Source organism: Saimiri boliviensis, chromosome 3 (genome assembly GCF_048565385.1).
Source record: "Saimiri boliviensis isolate mSaiBol1 chromosome 3, mSaiBol1.pri, whole genome shotgun sequence".
Classification (NCBI taxonomy): domain Eukaryota; kingdom Metazoa; phylum Chordata; class Mammalia; order Primates; family Cebidae; genus Saimiri; species Saimiri boliviensis.
Window position 1 is genome coordinate 132,539,452 of NC_133451.1, and position 16,661 is coordinate 132,556,112.

At 37.8% G+C, this 16,661-nt stretch overlaps 1 protein-coding gene across 6 annotated transcripts in view; it reads right to left on the reverse strand.

The window, feature by feature from the left end:
* GRIA2 (glutamate ionotropic receptor AMPA type subunit 2) overlaps nt 1-10,750 on the reverse strand; it is a 144,841-nt gene extending 134,091 nt beyond the window's left edge. For 2 of the 6 annotated variants that reach the window (XM_074396790.1, XM_074396788.1), the window contains exons 1-2: nt 10,234-10,750; nt 9,557-9,697 (exon numbers count right to left, since the gene is read on the reverse strand). In XM_074396790.1, coding sequence (XP_074252891.1) covers nt 9,557-9,697; nt 10,234-10,321 — 229 coding nt within the window. In that variant the 5' untranslated portion in view covers nt 10,322-10,750. The remainder of the gene's footprint in view (nt 1-9,556; nt 9,698-10,233) is intronic. The other 4 variants (XM_074396789.1, XM_074396787.1, XM_003927940.4 and 1 more) reach the window with 2 other exon arrangements.
* Nucleotides 10,751-16,661: the final 5,911 nt, after the last annotated feature.

Below are 16,661 nucleotides of genomic sequence, written 5' to 3' on the forward strand. Positions count from 1 at the left end.
GAGGTTTCAGTGAGTCGAGATCGCGCCACTGCACTCTAGTCTGGCGACAGAGCAAGACTAAATCTCAAAAATTAATAATAGGAATAATAAAAAAGTTAGCTGAGAGTGGCGGCATGCACCTGTAGTCCCAGGTACTTGGGAGGCTGAGGCAGGAGAATTGCTTGAGTCCAGGAGCTTAAGGCTGCAACAAGCTGTGATAGCTTCACTGCACTCCAGCCTGAAGGACAGAGCAATGTCCTGTCTCTAAAAAAATAAAATAAAATAATAAAATGGAAAAAAAAACACGCATATTGCTTCCTTTTTTTTCATGTCTCCCTATAGATATAACACTAGCTTCTATTATTTTATAAAATTAATATTATTATAAGAACGCACTGTTCTATAGTAGCTCAATGTTAATATAGTAAGATTGACCACGGACATGCAAACTAAGCAAACATCAAATCAAAGGGAAGCTTAAACGAAAAAAAAAAAAAAAAAAAGGAAGAAAGGAAGCAGGAAGGAAGGGAGGAAGGGAGAAAAAGAGGAAGGGAGGAAGGGAGGAAGGGAGGGAGAGAAGGAAGGAAGGAGAGACTAATTTCGAGTTCCAAATTCTTACAGCCTTACCAAGTACCCCAAGTTATGCTGTGCTTAGAGTTTTTACCCTTTTCTCCACAGCTTCCCCTCTATCACTTTTAAGAAATAGAGTAATTTCAATCTACAATAAGGAAAAAAAAATATTTTCTCTTACCCTAAAACTATTTATTTTAACACCCCCACTCTGTCCTTTAATTCACACGCAAGAAATAATATATATAGAAACAAATTGCTGACATATTCTTACTGCAATAACTTGAATACTGATGCTGGAGAAATTATAAAATGAATGCTAAATCTGAAACGGAATGGTATTTTAATACAGAGACTTAATTTTACCTGCAAGGGGTTTATGGGCTGAGGAAACTTTTCTTTTATTAAGTTATTTAACGAGTTTCCATTCAAGTCAGGCTGAAGTTAGACATTATTAACTTAGGTCATATTCTATTTTTATAGGGATAAATAAGTAAGATTCTACCATGTTTTAATAAACACAGAGTATACTTGGTTTATATAAACACCTTTCAGTCATTTCTATCAGTAAGGTGGGTATTTAGGAATGTTAGACTAAAAGTATTTATATTGCAGGGCTACCTTCTCAGGTTCACTGAATTCATCACAGTGAAAGTATTAGAGGACTATAATAAGTAAACATCATAGTATTGAATATGTGAAATCAATTTTACATGCAGGGTAAATAAACGTCATGGAAATGAAATAAAATGCCCTATTGAAAGTATTTTAAAAGAACTAAAATTTAGGCCATTTCTCAATTCAACCCAGTTTGTGCTTATATCTGAAATATTGAGTGAGGAAAAAATATAAGTATCAACATAACATGACCATAAATATATAAAATTATAAAGTAAAATTCTGAAGAACAATCCAAATGGTAAAACTATAAACATTACATATGTCATTTGTTTGAGAACCATGAATATGAAAATGTAAACTATCTAAGAAATTAGCCACTCATAAATTCCCTTTCTGTAAGGAATCTGGCATCTCCTAAATCTATTGGTTCTATTCAGCTGAAGATATTTATAAATAAATTTCAAGACTCTATTTTTTTTTTTTTTTTTTTTTTTTTTTTTTTTTTTTTTTTGAGACAGAGTTTTGCTCTGTCACCCAGGCTGGAGTAGTATTAAACACTTTGGATGACTTTACCACTAATATGATAATGTGTGAAAAGTAAAACGTGTAATAACAATGTGTTTCACCCAAGCAAGTTACCCACAGAACGAAAATAAGACAAAACAAAATTATTAGAAAACAAACCCTAAACATAGACTGCAGGCTTAAAAAAAACAAAAAAATAAGCATATGCATACAAAATAATTGCACATATTAATGTAAATAGAGTAACTGGTCCACAAAGAGAAACTATGTCCAGAAAGTTCTCATTCCCAGATAACATCTAAAAAGTAAAAATAATCCTTTTTTTTTTTTTTTTTTTTTTTGAGATGGAGTTTCGCTCTTCTTACCCAGGCTGGAGTGCAATGGCGTGATCTCGGCTCACTGCAACCTCTGCCTCCTGGGTTCAGGCAATTCTCCTGCCTCAGCCTCCCGAGTAGCTGTGATTACAGGCACGCGCCACCATGCCCAGCTAATGTTTTGTATTTTTAGTAGAGACGGGGTTTCACCATGTTGACCAGGATGGTCTCGATCTCTTGACCTCGTGATCCACCCACCTCGGCCTCCCAAAGTGCTGGGATTACAGGCTTGAGCCACCGCGCCCGGCAGTAAAAATAATACTTTTCTGATTCTGTACATTTTTAAAATTAATTAAAGGAATTAATATAGAAAATTGTAGTATAAAATATACTGGTTGGGGACAGGGAGGGAGTTACTAAAAGATTTTTGTGTCCATTCAAGGAATATGTATGGTCACGTTTTTGGAACATCTAAAACCAAAATTGAAACTTGGCAGACCCATAACAGTCAGGCCCCTTATAAGGGCATCTTCTGTGCTATTCACTTGCAACATGGTTTTTGTTTTTGTTTTTTGTTTTTGAGATGGAGTCCTGCTCTGTCTCCAAGGCTGGAGTGCAGTGGCATGATCTTGGCTCATTGCAATCTCTGCCTTCTGGGTTCAACCGATCCTATTGCCTCAATCTCCGGAGCAGCTGCAACTACAGGTGTATGCCACCATGTCCAGCTACTTTAGTATTTTTGGCAGAGACAGGGTTTCACCATATTGGCCAGGCTGGTCTCGAACTCCTGACCTCAGGTGATCCACCCACCTCAGCCTCCCAAAGGGCTGGAATTACAGACATGAGCCCAGTCGCAACATGGTTTTTGCATCATCCTCAGAGTTAGCATTTATAAATCCTTTTTAAAATGTATATTGTACATATATGCAGCATATCATTTTAAACATACATCGATATAGCCTTAGAGAAAAAAATAACAACTTTGACAATATCTAGGTTGTAGATGAAAGTGAAAAATAAATATATTACACCTCTGTCTAAATAGTATTCAAGGAAGCTACAAAGTAAGTTGCATATTCCAAAATCCAAATATATAGCAAACACAAAATTCTAACTCTAAAAATCATATTTTTTATGATAAGAACATCTACTATAAAATTAAATGTGTTGAATAGGTAAATAATTATTAAGTGAATCAATGCACTGGAAACTGAGCTAGGCCTTGTGAAGAACACACAGTTAACAGCAGCAAGGGCCTGCCTTCAACAAGGCCATATTTTACATTCTCTTTGTTAATTTATAAATGTTTTCATTCTACCAGTTAAAATTATCAAAGATGACAAAATATTTTAAAGTTGAATAGCACGGAAAAATAATTGGTGTTAGACATCAACAGCATTGTAAGAATCACATTCATTCTTTATTTCAAACTAGTAAAACCTGATTTGGTAAACATTTTGATATTTGAACATTTCAAATCATGGGAGATTGAGATTTCTAATTTTAACATTGAACTCAGCAACTCATTTTCCTGTTGTACTGAAGAACCACAGTCATAGAAGAGGTTTGGCAATATGTAGATCATTGAAGAGAACCTAAGAAATGTTTACTTAAAATAGCCATAATAACAAAAGAGTAAACACGTAATGAAATCTGAGATATCTTCAATACAATCTACTGTCAAAAATACGAAATATAATCTACCCGGCTGGCATTTATTTACATCAAATACAGGATTTTTACCTCTGAATGTAATGAGCTCTTTGCTCACTTAAAAAAAAAGTTCTCTATCTCAATTTAGACTTTCTTGTAATAGCATTTGCTCGGCAGATTAAGTACTTCTATTGACTTTTTTGTTAAAAAGGAGGAGGAGGAAGAGAGAAAAACACATATTCTCTGAAAATTCAATTATACAGCAATGCACTAAAATAACTAGAAAACAACTGCTCTTTCTCAGCCTTCCTTAAAATTTTCAAGGTTCTAAGAAGTTGGAAAGTTTGCTAAGTGTTATTGGAAGAGATTATGAGAAAATTTGAGATCTGGGTATGAATCAATATCCACTTTTCATAACATCTCAGTACAATGTCCCCAGCACTTTAAAGGCTTGATGTGAAATGAAAATACTCCATCCCTCTTGAGCCAGCAGGTTGAAGCTTGCAAGACTTTCAAACAGAAATAGTATAGCATAGGAATACATTCTTACTAATTTAAGCTTCTATAGTTTCATAAGGTAATCTTTATTTAAAGACTTAGTTTCTCCCATCTCAAAATAGAATATTTCAACCAATGTCATTCTTTAATTTCTGTTTAATACACTCATTTTCTTGAAATTGTTCAGTGATAATTCAAGTATGAAATTTTAACTGCAAATATTTCAGTAACAGATTATTCTGACATACAAAAAGGCATTTCATCAAAATTTCCAATTGAATATAACTGAATATTTACAACACCTGGTTTCACGGTATTGTATCCTGGCACATGTGTTCATGGTTTTCTTCATGCCATGAATTCTTATATTGCTTAAGACAGTACAACTTGAGTCTAGTTTTATGAAAGTTTTGCATATATTAAAGTCAGTAACTCCAGGTGTTCGTAAATACCTCAACAAACGTGACAAAACAAGATGGTGTAGTCAGTCTATAACTACTTACACTCTATAATTATAACTATAAATACACACACACAGAAGTCCATTCATCCAAGTGTAATAAAGACTTAGCAAACATCAATTAATTTTATGAACACAGATACACAATCTCAGTAATTTGTGACTAAAATTCAATGATAATAAATACAGCTCAAAAATGATAGCTGGGGAATCAAGATTTAAAAATTGAAAAAAATACAATTTTAGAATTCTCTCTCCTCCAAGAGCATTTACAATCTATTCTAACAGTCTTTAGCTTCTAAGAAATAAAACATAGGGTAATCTATTTTTAAAAGGCAATGAACGTTATTTTCAAGGCAGCATTTTGAATAGTTTTCTTCAAATTAGATGTCATTTTTTTCATTTTATCTATATAAATTTGTTTACAATGTTTTAAAAGGTATTTGGTGTGCGCAACAGTTTTATGAAACAACAATATTTTCTCCAACATCTCCATCTGCTGGCTTAGAGAGAAAGTAGGTTTTTATTTGCTGTTTCCTTCAATGTAACATTTTTTATGATTTATTTTATTACATGGAATTGAAATGTAAAACTATTAAATTATCTTTAGACTAATAACTATTTGTTAAATTCAGTCATCAAAAGAAATAGAAAGGGAAGATTTTGAAGAGTAAATTCAATATTTTATACTTTTAATTTTCAAACCCTATAGAATCAAGTACTCATGTTTCCAGCCCTTTTACACAGTTTTATTTTAAGCAAGCTTTAGTAGCTAGCATAGCATTAAAGTTTACTAAAATCCTTTACAATGTAAAAATACTTAGCATTTTCCTAAAATTTGCTATTGTTTTGTTAGTTAACTACATATAATATGCGGAATATATATATATATATATATATATATATATATATATATAGCAAAGTTACTATTTTCACAAGAAGGCAGAATTTTTTAGTTAACTGTATTAAACTGCTCGTGTTTAAGAACTACTGGAATTCCCTCATATCCTCATACTAAACTTCCTGGACAAGACCACAGCTACCAATGCATACTAAAGGCATGAAGGCCTACAGGTTTTGAAAACTATTTAAAAGATCATAGAGGGAATAGGCTAGAAAAAAAAAAATGTTAACCTGAAAAAAGCAGTCATTTATTCTCTGACGCCTTGAAGGCATTCACTAAATATTTATTGAATGAATGATTGTATTCCTGGGACCCATCACTGGTTTCAACTGCTGAACACGTCAGACACTAGTCTCAGATTTTTTTTTTTTTCTAGTTTTCTGCTTTGTATTTTTCATAATGAAGGCATACGTTTGAACAACCTTAAGGAAAAAAAAAATTCTTAGTACTCTTTTTAGCTAAGAAGAAAGGGAAGGAGGAATGGAAAAAATGATGGAGGGGAGAGAGGAAAAGGAAAAGGGAAGGATGGAGAAAAAAGGAAAGACATTGAAAATCTGTTCTACTGCCTCAGGTACCCATGGAAACAAACGGAACAAAACAGGTGCTTCCATTATCCCACTGTGATTGTGAAAGGGAAGGATGTGGGAGCTCAGTAAGATGCACACAGTCATTTTACCCAGTTCAGAATAGAATGACTTCATTTTCTCCGTATAACCTTAACCCATTCAGTGGATCTGCCTGGATTCTTATATCAACGGCAACTTCAATATTTCCCAATTATTTCCTCCATTTCAGGAATAAAATTAAATTAGTAAACCAATAACTTTTCCTTTTTGAAATTATATTGCTAAGGTATAAAACTCTACTTTTTAAATATACTAATTTAGCCCTGTTGGATTTTTATGATTGGAAGAGCAAGCTGTTTTAAGAGCATTGCATGATAACGCATATCATCTAATAATGTCGTTAAACAGAAAAACTCCTGAGATTTCTGGTGGAAATGGGAAAAAGATGTTTTGATCTTAGCCGTCAATGTATTTAATGCTGTTGCTTTCACTTAATATGGAAATAAGCATAGATTTTCCTGAATAAAAAGGCAAGAAAATGAAGGATAAGCACTGGAGGAAAACCTCAAGCAGGATTTAAATGATCAAGACCCATCTTGACAAATTTGACACTGGAGATTTTCATCCATTTCTTGACTTTGTGATTGCAGTTTACATAAGTATTTCCCTCTCTCTCTGATTATGTCTCAAAAGAGTTAAACTAATTTTACATTTTCTATTGTCCATAGCACAAAAACCATAAAGAAAAACAAATGAAGGATACAAATTCTCTATTTCATTTTGCAATCTCTACATTTTGAAATGTCTAAGAGAATAAAGAAATGGAATCACAAATATGTTAAGTGATTTTCCCGGTCAATGAGTCGATGTCAGTGCTAGAAATTTCTATCCAATGAGCCTCTCTTCTATCACCATACCCTCCTAGTTCTTTTTAGCTATCGGTAGGATTACTTATAACATGGGAGTTGCAAATGCCATGATTGTGAATTCTCATGTTGTCATCTTTAAAATGTGTTCTGCTCCTAAAAATAATTTGTTTTACTGTCCTATAATAATTCATGCAGAAGTAATTTTAGGCTCTGGAAATGTGCACATATTTATTTCAGCTTCACTTCCTGAGGAGGGGAAAAGAACTGTACAAATGAAGACTTGATTATTCCAGCTTCTCAGAACTAGGGACATATTAAATGGTGTGGTAATTTTTTTAAAGAAATCCACATGTTGATTACATGAATGTATTCACTGCAAATTTATGAATTTACATATATGTTTAATATATATACATATTCTGGTTATATATTTTATTTCAGAAAATTTTCTATTAAAAAAATCATTTAAAAATATTGAGAATGAGTATCTAAACCTAACAACCGAAACTAACCACAGTCCTTTATCTTTACAAGGCTCCACTCTAGTACTTCAGCATTTGTTGAAATCAAGGAATATTCATTTTGTCAATGGCCATGTTATTTTCTCAGAAAGTTTTTCTCATTATTTTCACCAAAGAGTGAACCAGTTTTCACGAAGTGTAGCAATCAGTTTTCACAAAGTGTAGCTGTCAATACTTTCACTTCACATTTAAAATCTACGTACTTCCCATAACCACAGTCTTTTCTTAGGATTCATTACTTTTCAAAGCATTTTCACGTAAGTATGCAATTGCATACAGTCAGATAGAACAGTTGCATGACAAACTTGTAATTCAGGAAAAATGGGAACTTACTGATATGAAATGAAGAGTCTAAATCTGCTAGGTAAATAGGTCAAATATAAAAGCCTTCCGATTTTAATTAAGTCGATTTCTTTGTATGTCATGTACTAAAATTTTCTGAGACATTCTGTTACGGACGTTTTTCAAAGCGGCAAATCCACTTTCTCTCTCTCTCTCTCTCTCTCTCTCTCTCTCTCTCTCTCTCTCTCCTCTCTGTCTAGTTCTGTACCCCCACATCCGCTCTTCCTTTTTTTCTCACTTGGCATCAACATTTGAAGAAAATTTGAAATTAAATCCTCTAGTATTACCACACATCTATCAGTCAAAGAAAATTGTTTCTTCCTTCGTCCAGCTGACAGTAGTTGCAGGAGTTGATGATGGACCTGATAAGATAACCAAGCGAAATCACAGAATATACGACTAAAGCTTCAAACAGGGAGGTGGGATGGCAACCAGTTGTTTTTGTGACGTGGGAAAGCTGCAGTTGGGCTTTTCCTGTGGTAATTTTCCCCAAGCCCCTTCGCAGTGTAGCCAAAGTGAGAAGTCAGCCATCCTGAAATCTCCCCCAAATTGTTATCTATGAAATAAAGACTGCGAACACAGGGCAGGAGAGAATCACCCCGGAGCAGCCGGCAGGAAATGATGGCAGCTGCCGGGAAGAGGGCAGGAAGGCTCCGTGGCCGCCACCGCTGCCCACGCCTGCGCGCGTCCCGGGCCCGCCGGGCTCCCCACCAGCCCTTTCAGATCCCTAACGGTTCGGCTTCTAGTGCTTTATCCGACGCCGCCACGGAGCTTCCGAGCGAGTCCCGGAGCACCGAGCGGAGTGAGAGGGCTGACATGGAGCACTGAGAATACTAAAATGGCTGATCAGCGACTTCTTCGGATTTTCAAACTCGGCCGGATCCCGGGGCTTTCCAGTTCTTCTCCCCGGCTGCCCCCGCTGGAGCCCCGCCACCTGAGAACAAAGCGCGTCCTGCCGGCCGGCCGACCCCGGCGCCCCCGGCGGCCTCGCCCCCTCCGACTTCGGCGGAGGCGCAACTGAGCTGAGACGCGGCCAGCGCGCCCCCTGCCCCTTCTCGCCGCCCCACCCCCGCGCCAGCCGGCCGGCCTGGGCCTGCGTCAGTCCAGCTCCTCGCCCCTCGGGTGGGCGTTATGTAACAGCCCCATCCCAACTCCAGAACCATTTCAACAACTTGTCCCGAGGAGGAGACCGTGGGGCTCGCGATGGCGGTAGGGTGAGCCCAGCCGGCGCTGCGGATCGAAACCCGTGGCCGCGGGCGCGAGCTGCAGCTGCCGGGGTAGGCGGCCACCGGGCTCCGGCAGTCCCCCGTGGGATCTGTCCAACAGCCCGACTGCGCGCCCTGGGGAACAACGTGTTCTCTGTGGTCAGGGAGCCAACAGGCGCGCGAGGGGGAGCGAGGTGGGAGGGCTTCTCCTGAAGCACTCAAGATGAGCGAAAACCCCTCGAACCCAAGGAAGCAGCCCTCCCCCGCTTCAACCCTCACCCCAGCTCCCTAATGCGTACACTCTTCAATTCCTTTCGCTCCCTCCTCAGCCCCCTCCAGCCAGCGGGGGTCCCCGAGATTACAGCCACCTTCTCTCTACGCCGTCACACGCACGCGCGTGTGCAGTCACTCACACCCACACACCGACACACAGAAACGCACACACACCACCCCAGAAACGCACACACACACTCACACTTGCTAGCTTTCCGCGTGCAGCACCCAAAAGGCATGAATATTCATTACTTACAAGCATTGGTGACTGCGAAGCTGTTTGCCACCTCCAAATTGTCGATGTGGGGTGTCAATCTGAACTCCGAAGTGGAAAACTGAACCATCCCTACCCGAAATGCACTGTATTCTTGATCGGCGCCCCTAGGAAATAGCCCCCCTGCAAAGAACAAACAGCAAGCAAAGAGAACAGTGTCAGTGTCCGGGAGGGAAAGGAGGGGCGCGCGCTAGCGCTTAACAGTCCAAGAGTCTCTTATTCATGCCAATAGGCCGAATAAACACATCTATGGACTCGGACAGCGGGGGTCGAATATCCAAAAGGTAGCCAAGGGGTCAAGACCCAGATGAGAGTCTGAGGGGGAGGAAGGCGGCCAGAAACCTTCGCCTTTCCTTGTAATCACAAGCTTTGCATTCAGACCCCAAGAGAATCTGAGCGAACTGGAAAATGTCGCTAAGGCAGAATTAATAAAATCTGGGGATCAGAAATGAGAGGACCTTTTCCTCTATTGTATAAAAGGCGCAGTCGTTTCCTTTTGCTTCATCCTAAGAAAAACATGTATATTCTAGGTAGTTTAAATCTGGAATGCAGTCAAGGTATGACATAAGTCTACATGACATGAATTAATTTGTACACTATGAACAAAGATTACCACCAAATTATGCACAATTCAAAAGCATAGCACAAAGGGTACCTACCTATCTGTATGCTGTTAGAAGAGACACCAAAAATCAGTCCCCATAAAACAGGAGAAAGGAGGACAGAAATATGCATAATCTTTTGCATTTCCAAGAAAAGTAGAGCATCCACAATACACCCCTTTTTTTTTCCTTTTCCTCCTCTTCCTTCTTTGGCTGTTTTCCTCTGCAAATTAGATCCTCTGCATTTTGAGACAGCAATTTAGCACCAAGCTGCTAAAACCTGAAGTGGAGGCAGAAGAATCCCTATTTCCCAGGTCCTGCTGGTTGGCTGCTGATGCCCTGCGCCCTGTCCCCGCTCCAGAAGTCCGGAGGACTGGCTGAATGCAGTTTTCAGCGGAGCTGCCGCTGTGGTCCCAGTGTCTCGGAATATTCAGCACCCTCCCATGCACTCACACACACTCACCCTCTCTCGCGCTCTCTTCTCCCTCTCTCCTCTCTCACTCACGCGCGCGCGCACACACACACATACACACACGCACACACACAGGCAAGTCACAGAGAGGGGCAGGCAGTCCCCGGCGCGCGTGCGCGACTCGCGGCAGGCGGCGGGCGCGCGCTCCCCCTCCCCCGCACGGCGCCCGGCACCCCGCACCGCCGTGAACGCATCGCGTGCGCGGCGCTGCGGGGCCGGTAGCCGCTGTCCCTCCGCGAGACCTCGGGTCTCCCGGGCTGTCGCGCCCACCGCGCGCTTCTGCCTTTCAGCACCGAGGACAGCGCCTCGCTCCCAGCCGAGAGCTACCTTCGAGCCACTGTTACCAGCTGCTGCGGAGATGCTCCAACCTGGAACAAATGCAGCAAAGCTGATTTCCGGCTGCTGTGCAGAAGCCGAATTGCTAATTGTTGGCGGCGAAGCGTCCTCTCACCAGGCCCTGCTGTCTTATGTTAAAAGTAAATTTGACTTTTATCTTCCATCTCCTGTGAAAACGCATTTAACAATACAGAAGCCCTGTCATCCACCTCACCTGACCCAGCTGAAAGCAAACAAGCAAGCAAAGCACCCATGGAGGAAATGTTCCAAAATTGTGGACTTGGGCTTCACGGGATGTAGCCAGGATCCGGGGAAAACCCCAAGTTCTATCTTTAAATGCTAAAGCCGCTTATAAGATCAAGATGGAATCTTTGAAACATTTTGCATGAAAATCCCATCTTTAGAGCATATTCCACTGGGCTGTGATGCTGACTCGCATAGCCACAGGGCGCACGGGTCTTTCTCGCAGCTTTCACTGCAATCCCTCCCGTTGTGGGGTCATGTAGACTTGATTTCCTAGAAGTCCTTGCTTTATACAGATTGAATGCAAGAGACTGGTTTAAGGAAAAGCTATCGGAGGGAAGTGATTAGAAGATGATTAGAAGCTAGTCTAGAAAGGCCACAGAGATGCAGATTCTTTCCCAGAGACTTACTTAGAAATTTGTTTCCCCATCACGTTTTGGCCCTGGGTTTGGAAAAATCACTACCTAAGGAAAGTATCTGGCTGTGTTGAACACGTGGGCCACTGAGAAAGAAAGATGAGGTTGGATATTAAAAGTTTGGGAGGAGAGAGTTGATGGGGAGACGGATGATTGGACTTGTCCATGTGAAAATTTTGCTCCTCAGGGTGCTTTCCAAGCCCATTCCTGGGAATCTGCTCTGACAATTCCCTGTTTGAACTCAGAAGAGCCCCACCAAGTTGCATGGCTTTAGTGGTTTCAACAATTAAAGGAAAATTGAGAGCAAGAAACTGTTTCCGGAAAGAGAGAGACTGGAGCTTACAATACTAAAAGGAGAATTCCTAGTATTCCAGATGCCGTGAGAGTATGTCAGGCTGCCTTCTTGTACCTGCATCTTCATTGCTGACTGTGTTATCTTACGCTTGCTTCTTAATCACATTGGCCTCAATTTTCCCATTTTAAAAATGATGAGCAAAAGCGGCTTCTATGGCTCTTGAATCCTATACTACCATCATTTCAAGTTATGACCTTTCTCTCTTTTTGATATAGTCCTAAACAAGGAAGTGAGAATAGCTGTAATCTATTACTAAGCTTATAAACTATAGGCTAAAATATCTCTTAATTTTATCACTTATAATTTTTTTAGTATAAGTACTCCACACTATATATAAAGCAGATCTTCGAAATCAAAATGCATTAATAAAATTAGTATATAAAAATAAAATTACAATAAATTGATAAATAAAATCAAGAGACATAACTTATATATTCAAAATTGTGAAATAAAGAATAATTAAATAAACCATACGTATTTAATCATTTGTGATGTAAGGCATAAAAATGATTGGAAATTATTCCCTATTTAAAAATTTTTAATGTAAAAGCATTCATAACAGAACAGAGCAAAACTGAAAATGCCTCTGTAGTTATTTTCTTTTTTTTTTTCTCGATTCACTTGTTTCCACAGGAAAACTTTAATTTTATAGAAAGTAACTTACAATTGAAGAGAGCAAGGACAGAGAGAAGGGAAGCTTGAATATGAAAAAAAAATGTTTAAAATGTGTGTTGAGGAAAATTGAATTTTAAAAGATAAGAATGTTTGCAAACTATTTTCATCTTAACCTGTTTTAAAGTCAAGGGCAGATATGAACTCAAGATTGTCTGAGTTACTTTCTGTAAAAATCTAATGCTGGAAAAAGAATTTGCTGAATCATAAAGTATGGTAACTAACATGTAAGAGCTCAAGAAAATATTACTGTCTAGTGGCCAATTATAATTTATATATAAGATGGAAATAAAAATTTTAGCAATCATTATTTGTAATTCAACTGCTATTCTATGTGTTTATACTCACAAGGTAGTTATATATATACCTTTCACATATTTGGAAACTTACTTCCTATATCAGCATAATTACATTACATTTTATCACTCATGATACTTCTTCAAATTTATTATAATGTTTTAATGGCATATATGTTTCAAGCACAGAATCCTGTCAATGTAAGTGTAGTAAGTTTAAATTGACTACAGTCAATATAAATGGTTGTTTTTACAAATACATGGAAAAATACTGGAATTTATATTTTGAATGTACACAGCTCTATTTTTAAACATGTAACAACTTCCTATTTCAATAATATGTATCTCAAATTGATCACTAATCAATTTTGAAAATTTCAAAACTACTAGATCTACAGTTGACTAGAATAGTGTGCCACAAGAAACAGAGTTTGCTATTTTCTGCCCTCTGCTGTTCAATTTTGGCAATTATGTAAAACTTTATTGCTTCTACTGAAAGAATTATAAGTCACAGTAAAAAGTAAAAGAAATAAAAAGTGATCCACCATATTATTTGTTAGTCTAATTAGTTGGTTAGTTAACAGTTTTGAAATTACTGGCAGAGCAAACTTTTAGCTGACTTTGTCATCAAAATTAAGTTATAAATGTCAGTGCTGCAGTTCCTATTGAGGAAGTTTGACCAAAGTGGAGTTCACTCCCTCCCTTTCTATTGATTCTCTGGGACTGTAAAAATGTAGGACATCTAACAGACTTAGGTGCAATGCAGCATTAGTAAAAAATGAGTATCCTTCTACTTTCTGCAGAAGATGGCAAAGGATAGCATTTCTTGCAGAAGAAACATGTTTCAAACATGAGATCCTATTGGCTGATACGGAGCAAAAGAAACAAATGAAGAAAACATGAGGATTGTAATTACTCAGGGCTATAAATTAAAAAGGGATATTCATTCTGGGGAGTTTTAGTTCCTTAAGATATATAATATCTTAATTATTAAGATATTAAGATAATTTAAAAATAGTTATTTAGAATAACATTAAGATAATAATATGAAAATAGTTACTTAGATTAACATAATACTGATTATGTATTTTGTGTAACAAAATTTTAAATCATTGACTCATTAAGATAAATCTGTGACCCTACAATGCATAGCTAAAGCTAGGCTTTTGTAAGATTTTAAAAATAATTATAGTAAAAAAGTTTAAAATGGAAAAATAATTATAGCTTTCATTTTTTATTTTTAAGGGCTTTGATTATATTATTTTTAATTCATTTTAACCCTATAGATAGCCATTCTATACCAGAAATATTTATTAGAACATATAATGTTTCAGTTCATTCATTCAAAAAATATATTAAGAGACCACTATATTTCAAATACTGTGCTTGATATGGTGGATAAAATGGTAAACACAACAGATGCCTTTCTTATGAAGTTCCCAGAATTATGTAAGTAAATAATGAAGATCATGTGATGAGAGAAATAAGAAATGGGAAAAGTAGACAAATCATTAAGTCAATATGATGACAGTAATAAAAAAAATCTATAATTCTTATTCTATCTTGGAGCTCAGGACAGAAAAGGGTCACCAAAGGCTGACACCTAAACTGAGTCAAGTAAGGGTTAGATAGGTGCAGGGTTGAAATTAACAGAGGAGAACACTTTGTGAAAACACAAGGACTTTAGCAAAAGTATGTGTGAGGTCCAGAAATTACAAGGAACTCAATGTTTCTAGAATGGGAGGTGTCAAGAAAATAGCCACAGAAACACGCAAGACAATAACAAAAACTATGTATTTAGCCTATAGGAAAAGAGCACCATTTTGAGGGTTAGATCTTAAGATCTGCATTTTCAATGGAACATTTTTGAGGGTGTTTGAAAATGTTGAAAGGCAAACATATTGAATGTAGGGAGCCCAGCAGAAGGCTGTATTCCTGGTGTGGATAATGAGAGTAAAGATTAAGGGAGTCATAGTACAAATAGGAAGAAAAAATTGGTTTTATGAAATATTTAAGATGAAAACTTAGTAGAAGTTGTTAGTGGAGTTTTATGTAATGAAGGTAAAGGAGATAGAAAAACAAAGCCAACTTCCGGGTACTAGGCTGAGTACCCAGGAGAAGATTGTTTTTACCAAGGGATGGAGAAAACACTGGAAAGCAGATATGCAAGCAAAGTTATGAGTTCACCTTTAGACACGTTGGGTTTACAGGGTCAGTGGGCTATATCCACTCACCTTCTACGTTAGCAGTTAACACTGATTCTACAATTCAGGGAAGAGGCCTCATGTGGAAGTTAATTTTGAGACTCATCACACTATAGTGTTTCTCATGACAGTTATCATTTCTTGAAAAAGTTACTTAAAGAAAAAAAAATCCAAGCAAAAAATAGTGAAAAGAGAAGACACACGCCTACCTTTAAAATCGAGCTTTGATTTAATATTGATAAATGCATACTCATTTTCCACTTTCTTCAAGTGAGACCAAGGCCATTATCTTGAGCGTAGACCTACTGAATCATTTCTCTTTTTGGTTTCTTTAAAGTGAAACGAGAACTTAAGAATATTTGTGAAGCAATCAGAATGCGAAATCCTAAAAATGTTCAATTTTAAGGATTTTTCTTAACTATTTTACGATGGACTTCCTCACACATAATGGAGTAAATATTTTGGTCTCTTTGTATTACTGGCCCATTACAGAACGTTTTACATACTTTTCAACCATTCTCTGTTTACAAGTTATCACTATACACACCAACTAAAGAATTCTGTCTAGCCAAGATGTATGGACAAAATAAATGAAGATATGGAAGGAGTATTTAGTGAAAGTGTCTGGGATATTGTTTTTTATTTTTTAAATTTTACTGTGATAAGAACACTTAATATGAGATACCCTCTTAGTATTTTAAGTACACAGCTTATTATTGTTAACTATAGGTGCGGTGCTGTACAGATGATCTCTAATTCATCATGCCTAACTGAAATTTTTTTCCTATTCAGCAACAACTCCTCATTCTCCCTACTATCCAGCCTCTGAGAGCCATCACTCTACTCCCTGCTTCTACAAGTTTGACTCTTTTAGACACCTCATGTAAGTGAATCATTCAGTGTTTGCCCTTCTGTGACTGGATTATTTGACTTAATATCCTCAACCTTCATCTACTTTGTTGCTTTAGAGTGAGGGAGTACGTAGCTCAATGATTGAATTTCAGGGGCATGAATCCATTACTATAGTCCCTTTGCCCTAAAATGTGTTTCTTGGTAGGAAGCAACATTGCAAGAAATTCCACGGTAATAAATTCTGCAAGTTAATTAGTAGTAGCAGTACCAGATGAAGTACTGAGTATAGGAACCAGAATACGTGTCTACTCTGTGATAACAAAGCACTTTCCCTCTCTGATGAGCCTTTCCAACATGACCATGTCATTAACTATTTTCCATCAGAAAATTTTCAGCTGCTACTACTGACAAATTGACAAACCAGCAATGGCCCTCGCTGGTTTAGTCTTAACAATGAGAAGAATTCACTGTTGACCTCACACATAACTTCCATCCCTGCTGTCACCAAAGCCATTTTGCGTGTGGACTTGCAAAGAAAACAACAGTGTGGCTGGGCAAAGAGCTTACCCGACTTCCACAGGATGGGCCATCTTGTTCATGATTAAGAGTCTCTTCTGAGATGATTGTCCCTCTGATGGC